This window comes from Sinohyriopsis cumingii, unplaced genomic scaffold (assembly GCF_028554795.1).
Source record: "Sinohyriopsis cumingii isolate HCF-2022 unplaced genomic scaffold, ASM2855479v2 utg002407l, whole genome shotgun sequence".
NCBI classification, from domain to species: Eukaryota; Metazoa; Mollusca; class Bivalvia; order Unionida; family Unionidae; genus Sinohyriopsis; species Sinohyriopsis cumingii.
The window spans coordinates 61,845-72,837 of NW_028316200.1; the positions used below are offsets into that span (position 1 = coordinate 61,845).

General features: G+C 34.2%; 1 protein-coding gene across 1 annotated transcript in view; it reads right to left on the bottom strand.

Annotated features, from left to right (window-relative positions):
- Nucleotides 1-10,751, bottom strand: part of LOC149770769 (uncharacterized) — a 41,002-nt gene extending 30,251 nt beyond the window's left edge. Inside the window, exons 1-6 of the mRNA XM_089949143.1 lie at nt 10,592-10,751; nt 8,635-8,814; nt 7,741-7,953; nt 6,869-7,099; nt 5,105-5,302; nt 2,060-2,491 (exon numbers count right to left, since the gene is read on the bottom strand). Coding sequence (XP_089805269.1) covers nt 2,060-2,491; nt 5,105-5,302; nt 6,869-7,099; nt 7,741-7,953; nt 8,635-8,814; nt 10,592-10,694 — 1,357 coding nt within the window. The 5' untranslated portion in view covers nt 10,695-10,751. The remainder of the gene's footprint in view (nt 1-2,059; nt 2,492-5,104; nt 5,303-6,868; nt 7,100-7,740; nt 7,954-8,634; nt 8,815-10,591) is intronic.
- Between the last annotated feature and the right edge of the window lie 242 nt (nt 10,752-10,993).

The following is a 10,993-nucleotide window of genomic DNA, read 5'->3' on the forward strand; positions in this document are numbered from 1 at the left end:
TAACGTACAGCTGGTTCTAGTTTCTTTCAAACCAGTAACATTAGACAACCACACAGTTTAATCATAGCATGGGCCTTACTCAAACACCATACAAAACTTAGTTGCAGTATTACTAGTAGCAGTGATGGCAAGAAGAAATATATGTAGGACACCATTTTTGGCTTTTGCGGCATAAAATGACAAGAAGAAATTAATGGTAGGTTACTATTTTCATGACCTTACCAAGTAAAGGGTAAATTCTAAATTATAAACATTCATTCGCATAATTGTCACATCATATATTTATTGTCAAATACATGCAGTAACACATGGAGTGTGCCAGTTCTTAATCACTAACGTGTGTCCTTCTGCATTGCCCATACTAAAAATTTGTATAGACGCGTGCCAGATTCGGTTCTTAATTTGTTATGCTATGTTTCAAATCGGGGTTCCTTTTCTGTCAGCTTACACCGACCAACGTTTTCTGTCAGCGTACTTGAAACAAACTACTTGGAATACAAAGTTAATGCAGTGCAAATATGTTAGATGCCATTGTCATTTAAATCTAATCATTCGATAGGAAGTTGCGTCTATCTGTCTGTATGTCATTGTGAATATGTGCTTTTGTAAAACAGTGAGAGAAAAGGTTAACCTTTTTCTGACTTTTTTCAAGACAAGGTGAATACAAACCACAAGATTCAGAGCAGATATTTTAGAAATTCGGTTATTTTGTCACATTTCATATAGACAGTCAATAAATATACTGAAAATGTTTGTTTTCTGTCTATTTCTAAAATAAGGGTGATTATGTTCAAGTTTGAAATAAAGGTTGAACTAAATGTTCATCTACGTGATGCAGCTTAACATGGATCAGGGATAACCACTTCGTTTTCATGTAAAAATAATAAATATTAAACACGGACAAGTTTGCAAGGGTGACACATTTATGATGACTAGACTTCCGATGATGTACTACATTGTCATATTACCTAATTCCCCAGTATTAATTTTTTGCACGGCTGATGATAATTCATAAGATCGCAGTTACCTTTTGTTGAAAAGATCTGTCAGGCAAGTCGACAAACTGAGAATTATCTGGTCAAGTGTTTCATTCTTTCAGCTTCTCTCATACTTTTGATTCTCGGGGTATTATCTAATCCTGCACAGCAAAAGTTGTATGCTATACCCGCAAGGATTTATATAAACGTAGATTTCACACGAAGTTGGCAGGATTTTATTTTGCTGTTAATATGGTCCAGGGTAAAATATTATCCCCATTTATTTCTTTCAAGGTACAAAATATTTACATTTCTCAAAAGCTAAACAAAGTTCATGTTTTCTTTTGTTCACCAGATTCACATGTTGTCTTTGACATAGGCAATTATACGTTGTTTTTAAGTGTCATATCCTAGATTATTATCATTATTTATGGTTTGTAGCTACCATGTATTAAGAAAGTCAACAAACAGTAAGCATCCCTTTCTTTCCATTTCGAAAATGTACACACACTGACAGACAGATAGATATAATCAAGCATCACATGAAATGCTTTAGACATAAATCATAATAGTCAATTTTAAGATATCCTCCTTTCTCTCTATCTCTTTCTTTCTCTTATGTAAAACAAAATACTACACTTATTTTGGGGTGAAAACTTTCATTTACATGGTCGACAATCTCTAACCAATAACATCTCCCTCTCAAAATAGAACCAATAAGTTACAAAAAGGCTGAATCGGGCTTGACTTCGCCCGTACCTAAACAGAGTCAACATACCAACTCCTAAAACGTATGACGTAACACAGCATTCCAATTCAAGAGAGACTTTCGCCTTATGATATACTGTCACAACACGTACCATCGAAATGGCAGCCTAAATTATTTCCCACGGTCGCAAAAACAACAATAATACGAAAAGATAATAATAACAATAAGCATGATCATGATGAATATGATATCAAGTTGAAATAATCAAAGTTTTCTTAAAATTGCTGAATCCGACAAGTTTTTTTTACCTGATGTAGTAACATATAAATAATATATATCTAAACCAATGCATATGCTAAATATATCCACCAACCGATGGAGCAATTTTGGTCCTGCCATCCAGGCTGACAACCAATGATACAAACTCCAGTTGATCTATTACAAGATCCGTCACCAGCACAATGTCCGCAGTGTTTACTACAGTTGACGCCATAAAGACCTGTTAAACAGCCAACAATACATATCCCGTTGGAGATATCACATTCTGTTCCATTAAAGCAGTTTGTGCAGTTTTTTTCGCATAAATGACCCCATTTTCCAGGAGAACATTCCATACAATGTCCGTCACTTTGATTGCATGTGTTGCCTATGCAATTTGTATCACACGTATTATTGCAGGAGTATCCCCACCATCCGGTTGTACAACGTCCTGGACATTTGGCCTGTATTTTATTATCTTTGTCAATGGGTCCATCGCAGTAGCAGTAAGTGTCACATGTCCATCCACATACGTTGTTCTGGCAGTCTACAAAGAACAATATTAACATGTAAGCAGACAATATATTAAACTCGACTATCCTACAAACATAAATTATCTGAACAATACATCAATTCATTGATTGAAATATCCATCTGATTTTGTTAAAGCTTTACCGATTCAGTTGACAAACAACATCTAATGGCATTCTAACATAATAATAATGGATAGTTATGACTTGAAGAATTTTAAATACATTTTGAAAAGAGCAGCCGAGCGGGAAGATTGTTTTCTTCGCGAAGAAGATTTAGAGGAAATATCAAATAATTAACCTCCATCGCATTCGATTCTTACACAGCAAGATACTTATCTGATCGTGAAATAAATGGTCATACTCACTGTGACCTAATTTATTTCCTACGATCGAAAACGGTTCTGCTGTTTAACATATCTTCGATAAGGAATATACCATATTTTGCGGAAATGTACAAGAAGAAATGGAACGTGTCGATTTGCCATAATATATAATGTTTGAAGTTTTGTCAAACAATACAAAATATTTTTTAAATAAACTATAAGTTAATACCTTATTATCATTAGAAGTAGATCTTACTCATGGCTAACAGATATTCAATTATACTAACGTTTCACCTGGTGATATGACTTTTATTCGACATAATTTATCATGAGTACATATTTACATGCGATCATCATTTTATTGGTAATTACATTTTTGTGTTGTCGTTCTAAGTAAATTGACCACGAAAATCAAACTCTCGAAAGACAGGGGATAAAATAATCTCATTTGTGGAAGATGTATTAGGTTAGTAATATTGAAACAAGTCGGATAACAACCTGACACAAGCTGTTCTCCTTCGCGATTTGTTATTTTAACTTTATATGCCTTAAATGTATCCATAAACCCTTAACATAATCAAATGGATTGTATAGAATTTGGCACAGTTTCATACAAGCAAAAATCAATGCTAAAAAAGTCATTTTATTTATTTTTTAAAATCTGTGCTAGAATGGTCCATCAGTTTAAACGAAAAAGAGGCCTTTAATTTGTTGATTTGTCTGACACAGCATGTTCGTTATTGTTTCGTAGACCATACTGCATTGTGGAGAGAGAGAGAGAGAGAGAGAGAGGGTTAGAGAGAGATGAATCTAACAGTTTCTTGTGAACGTTTTAGTATTTATGTTGAACTTACAAGATCAAAATTCTCATGAACTGCTACTTACAATTTTAATTTCATGCGTAATACCAGCGATCATTTAAAATAAAAAAAATACGTGATTTGAATGGAGTATAACGAGAAAAGCGAAACATGTAAATCCGTTGACCGGGGTTTTGAATGCATTGCAATATATTATGTTAGAAGAACTCACGTTAACTAAAATAACAAGTAAAATTCAGAAATACTACGTTATCATTCGACAAACAGCTTCTAAATTATGAGATCAATCAGTCTCAAATAGATGTGTGTGATCACCGATCTAAGAATAACCCCAGGTCATATGGCACAATTGAATGAGAGCCATCGGTCATGCTCCCCAACTTATATCTTTTGCAGTATGTACTTATTGGGAGTAAAAGGACGAATTTCAAATTCTCAACTGTCCTTGGCTTCTGCATGTTTTCTTACCGTGACGGATGTAGCCAAAAGCTTATAACATATTTCCTATTCAAAACCCCACCCTGTACCCTTACAGACACTTAATTGGCATGGGCATGTCAAAATACACACACAGACACACAGACACACACACATATCTATCTATCTATCTATCTATATATATATATATATATATATATATATATATATATATATATATATATATATATATATATAGTTGGCATTGGCTTCTGGGTCCATCTTAAACACCCTGTGACCCGACCCCTGGGTCATAATTTGAATACAAACGTGATCCTCACACGGTAACTTAAACTGTATCTTTTCGTACCCTTCTGGTACCTCACCAATGAATCACATATTTCTTGGAATCTTTGAAACAAAGATTTGGGAGCGCAAGCGTATGTATTTTGCAAACGCTCTACTTGCACTGGTATACTTCTTAGGTTTATAGATACATTTATGTTTTATTGTTATATTTTTACTCTCTTATGCCACCGGCAGCTTCAGTATTTCCAGTTATTAAGCTTGACCGTCCTCTATAGGTTGATATAAATTATGAATGAAAATAAATTTATTTGTTTCAATAAAATATAGAATTCTCATGACAACATGTTTGATTCAATTAATATCTATCTTATATTGAATACGTTTGAAACATGTTTGCAGGTACAATAATATGGAAATAATACAAGAATGTAGACTCGTCTGAAACGTGCGCATCCCAACATTTCTCGACAGACATACGTGACGATATGACATCATGGGAAGAGGTAGGGACTGAATTCAAGTTTACTTGGAGAACCGGAATGAAGCCAACATGGCACATTCCTTAGAAAATAAAATTTAGCAATCTAGAGTCCTTAGAAATTAACTTTTATACCATAGAGCCCCACATCTCAGGCGCTTCGTTTTCCTATCTTACGAATAGCGTGTTGAATAACACCCTGGGTGTCCTACAAATAGCATGGTGTGGTTTTGTTACGAAATGCAGCTGTATTTGATTCAGCGATCCCACTATCCTTACCTCCGAAGACGAAAACTTCACATAGGGTTAAAGCTGTAGAGTTGGTCCTATTCCTTAAGCTGATCTCCACATGTTCTGCTAAATTGTCAGATAATGTTGTTATTTCCGTTATCACCATTGGGGTTTCCTCTGGATACTTAAACACCGGGTTGAAAGTGTCGTTTGTCGCAAATGACACCGAGAAGCCAGACAACCTTCCTGAAATGACCATCATGTACATTTGCGGTAATTACTAGAAACCACAAGATATATATATATATATATATATATATATATATATATATATATATATATATATATATATATATATATATATATATATATATATATATATATATATATCGAGAATCAGACCTGCTGCGCTTAAATCAGCAGGCTAGTTGATGTGTCAAACCCAATTCAAAATGTGGGCCTGTTCGACTTTTACTATCCGATGTACCTGGATCGGCTGCAGTGGTGTGTCTTTGGTCTGGGAACATTCCTCAAATTGCCTCGGAAAAAGACCAACTTGTGTTGTTGTGCTATACAATACTAAACCTAAAATACACCAAACTAATTTGATCGCAATCGATTGAAAACGCACACCGTGATAATAATATGGTGTGACATTTTTTCAGGGAAAAAAATGCACTCGATCGTCGTTGATGTTATTTGCTGATGCTAATAAGTGAGTTTGTATAATCAGACATTATGATTCATATATATATATATATATATATATATATATATATATATATATATATATATATATATATATATATATATATATAAACACTTTTTGGATTTTCAGTACGAGAAGCATAATTTGCTGAAACCTCTTAAATTCAGCTACTGCAACATCTTCGCTAGCCAATATTCCGATATATTAACCATATCGATACTTTGGGGAATCGATCAGATAGTTCAGTGCTTCGGATCTGTCAGTTTCAATGGATGCGCTACGATAAATGGCATCCAACCAAAATCAAGCTGTTCAAATTTGAACACTGTCCCTATATGATTAGACAAGGAGATCACAGACTAATAAATGAACCAGTTTCCACCGCCGGTCTCTGTTTGTACAACGTTAAATGTTAAACTTAAAGTATCCGTTTGAAGTCAATTGCGTCCACCACTTTCAGCCGATGTATACGATGCACCGCTGTTATATGCTATTTCATCGTTTACGGTACATACTAAGGGAGAAAACTCATGAAATCCAATAGATATCGCTAGGACAAAATACTAAAACATCTGATCGATTCGTCAAGGTGTAGATAGGATTAACACATCGCAACCTTGGTTAATGAAGATGATACTGCATACGTTTTCATTATGTCTCAGTTTGTTTTGTTAGAAAGAGTTGAATGTATTGGTATGGAAAGTACAAATTATAGAACTACAATCCGGAGTCAGGATTATCCCTGGCATGGATGGAGCACGTTATCTCCATTTACATATTTTTGCATACGTTGAGAATTTAATGTCTACAATATTATACAATCGAAATGGTCCATATGAAAAGAATCATTCCATGTGCTGTAGAAATTGGTTTAACAATATTTAAAGATGTTCAATGTGATATGTTCGTTATGTGAAGTGATAAACGTATTTACCTCTGTGCAATACCATAAAGAGAACACATACAGAACATACTAAAAATGTTTTCCATTTTAAAGATGAATATTCTATTACATTTTGCCTCTACGTAAAGTTGCCAAATAATTATAAGCTATATAGGTGTACAAAGGCAAATACAATTTGACTTGGTTGACCAATGCATACCGACACAACAGCTTTCTTCTCTGCCATATAGTACTATTCTCTTGATATCGTAAACCAATTCCAGATTTACTCTCCACCATGTTGACGTTTCCTCCTTCGTATGAGTGCACGATCTAGACGGGAAATTAGTAGTAACATTACCATCTAAAGCACGTGATGCCACAGCTTCTCCAGTGTCTCCATTATCTGTAGTACTTTGACTGGCATTGCGTCCGTACGCCAGGCTTCTACCTGGAGATTTAAGCAAAACTCCAAAATATATAGGTGAGTAATATATAAATATGCACAATTTTGTACAATGGATGTTCATTAAATGTTATTAAAACAATATCAGAGTATATTTTTCAAAACATCGCACAACCGAATCATTCAGTAATTCAAATTGTAATCACTTGATTATATAACCAGACGAAGGGTGCAATAAAACGTCAGCAAATATAATTTGTTTACTCAAGTAGGTTATATCAGTATTCCCTCGAGCTCTGTCTGAATGGCGCAATGCAGGCTAAACTAAGGAACCAAAAATTCATCCCTTTCCGACAAGAGAGGGTGGAAAAGGTGAAGACGAAGTTACGTATGAGATAATTTATAGAAATATCATGTTTCACTAATAAAAAAGTCTGTTTCTTTTAGGAGATCTAACTTGTATTACATGATGCCTTCGCTTCTGAATAAATGAATGTATCATCTTAACATATATTTTTGTTTCTTTTTCTTTTTGTCAAAATGAAAAGAGGCTTCGTAAAGATTTTCAGTGGCCAATTTACAGGTAGTGTTATTCTCCAGATGTATCTACTGTGTGTTGTGGGTGTAGGGTAATTAAATGTCAGTTTTGCTAGGCATGTACACAGAATACCATTTTCCTGACTCACCTCCATAAACTCTGACATCACATATAGTCGTTCTCGTGGCATTATCTGGAGTTCTAATGACTAAATATCGTCCTACTATCTCGGCTGTACATACTACGTGGATTTCTGTTTTCAACTGTTCCGTGGTATTTTGTTTGAAGCAAGTTTGAGCGATCTCCGAAGTTTGATTTAAAGAAGAATTTCCGACGGTAACTTCAAAACCATGTAAGCCCGCTGAAATTCAAATTCAACCTAGTATGACTAAAATCCATACAGGTATTTGAGAAACAAAAACGAAAATCTTTGTATGGAAGGAACTTTCTGTGAAATTAATCCAGCTTATTCTAAGCATTTATTTTTAGGATACCGTTCATGTTGTCCTTTTCAAACGATTGCAGAACGTTGTTGCTTGAACCTTTAAGGTGAGAAGAACCGTTCTTAGTAAAACCTGTCATACAAAATTCAATTTTACACATTTTCAAAAGTAGAAAAGACAACATATCATCGAATGAACTCAATTATCTAAATTAAATAATCTCTTCTTTATCGAAAATAAACAAATGTATTCTTCACTCACGAATTTTTAAAAGACTTTCCCATATGAACAGTTCATACTCCTCTATGATTTAGCTACGATTTAACTAAGTTTGTTAAATTCTATCCATATCATTATGATTTCAAAAACAGATATGAAAACATTCTTTCAAATTTAAATGCAATTCTAAAGTCAATTGTGTTTCTCACTGTCAAGAATAGATTCTATCTTAATTCATTTATTCATAGCAAATCGTGAACCGTCTATATTTAATTGGTCCGTTGGTGTGTGAGAAAAGTATTTGTTTTAATAGTCTATTGAAAAATAAAAGAACTTCGCACATTTCTTCTAGATGTGATTAGCATTATTATAATTATTACCTCCATTGCTCGAATTGATGACGAGTCCAGATATTCTGTACGTAGCATTCAGATCTACTTCCATCCGTGCTGTTGACCCAATACAGGTTCCAAGGAGTCCGTCTGTTGCATTCCTTCCGCTGATTGACGTATTGCTACCAAACAATAATTGCTGGACTTGTTTGTTGTATGCAATATCCCCTGTGATAAGACAGATTAACATTGCCAACAATCATATGATTAATATGAAACCACGACCCCCAACCTTTAAAATCTTCCACGTTTAAAATATCCGGATACTTGTATATATTAGATTGTTTGGAACCAGTGGTGACACGTTCTCTGTCTGAAGGACTGCAGCAGACCTAAGAAAGGGAGCTTACTTGTGATTCATATTCTTGTATCCTGCTTAGTTACCTCCAATAAGTCCATCAGTTGCATTTCTTCCGTTGATTAACATATTGCTACCATACACAAATTGCTGGACTTGTTTGTTGTATGCAATATCCCCTGTGATACGACAGGTTAACATTGCCAACAATCATATGATTAATATGAAACCACGACCCCCAACTTTTAAAATCTTCCTTTTTGTAAATATTTGGATACTTGTAAATTTTAGATTGTTTGGAACCAGTGACACGTTCTCTGTCTGAAGGACTGCAGCAGACCTAAGAAAGGGAGCTTATTTGTCATTCATATTCCTGTAACCTGCTTAGTTACCTCCAATTTATTAATATTACTTTCTCTCTCTCTCTCTCTCTCTCTCTCTCTCTCTCTCTCAAATCAAATATTGCATTATCCATGCTGGGAATTATTATTATTATTATTATTATTATTATTATTATTATTAAAATAATGAGAGATAAAGTGCTATACCTAGTTACGGTTTAGTCTTATGCAAAAAAATATATAATTATATCTGTAATAATTTATTATTCAGTTTGAATCAAACGTTGTTTATAACGGGGAATTGATACGAAAGACTGTACGTTCTTAAGGACACTGTAAAAAGACGCGACTCGCATAAGCAAAAGAGACAATGTTTCATAAAAATGGTGTTTGTGTTTCATATTTCAATACCGATAAATATATAAAAGGATGAAGTAGTTGTCTGAGATATAGTTTTATTGAAGTTTCATACGCTAAGAATGGTTATTTAAGCAAACAAGAATGAATCAAAAGAGTATGGATCTAGAAATACTCAACCCCGTTTATATAAAGTTTACTTGATACTAAATAATATACAATATTTTCTTTTAATTGATTCCTTAGAAAATGGTTCACTACACAATACTTAATATCTTAAGCTTGCTATCAATTAAAACAAAAACATTGTCGAAATCCCTAATAAGAACGTTAGGATATCGAAGTATAGCATGACTATTCCTATAGGACTCACGGTACTAATTCAACTTCAATGGTAAACATATGGAAACACTATCATATTCAAAATTCAATAACTTAACATTTCTGGGTGCTGATGATGAGACCTATAATTCTCCATGCACATCTAACCTTGGTGCAAGCTTATGTGTGGAGATCACAATATGAGCCGCGGCACTTTGTTTACATACATGTGCATGAAATACTACTTTCATTATTGGGTACTCCTGAGTCAAGTATGTAAAAGTACTAAAATTGCATCAGTAGAAATATGTCTATATTTTTTTATTTACATATAGGATAAGCTCTCAAAAGATAATTTTACTAAAAATTTTAATTTTCATTATTGACCAAATTATGGACCACCAAACCCGTAAATGCTCTATTATTTGTTCACCCATTTCTAGACTGGTTCACAGTTCTTCCGTATAATTAGTACCGTGGGTCCTATACATTTCGGTTGTCCTTGAATCCACCTCGCATGCACAAAATATATGAAATCTTATCAAAATATAATAGTATGATCACATTTGTACCGGTGTTCAAAATAAATGGCTGAGATAGAGTGAAATATTCACCAAAAATAACCTACCATACTGACAACCAGGTCCCATCCAGCCTGCAGCACATCCCCCGGTACATTCCCCCGTAACATAGTCACACTGTACATCACCCACACAGTGACACCTGTACATACATCCGGGTCCAAACTGTGGCTGGGTACCCACGAATCCACCCCGAAGGCAGACAGAGGTCGATACTAAAAATGGTGATTATAACATCATTATATGCCGATAATAATTATTGTTCTAGAGTGAATCTACCGTATAGCAAAATAAGCGCGAACGATACGATACACCTAGCCATAAGATGGCATTTTTCATACGTGTCTCGTAACATCATAAATAACGTCCGTTGTGTCTGACATATGTGTATTTTCCAGTATTGCTTATTGTAGTAATAAGGAAGACAAATCATAATATAATTCATAGAA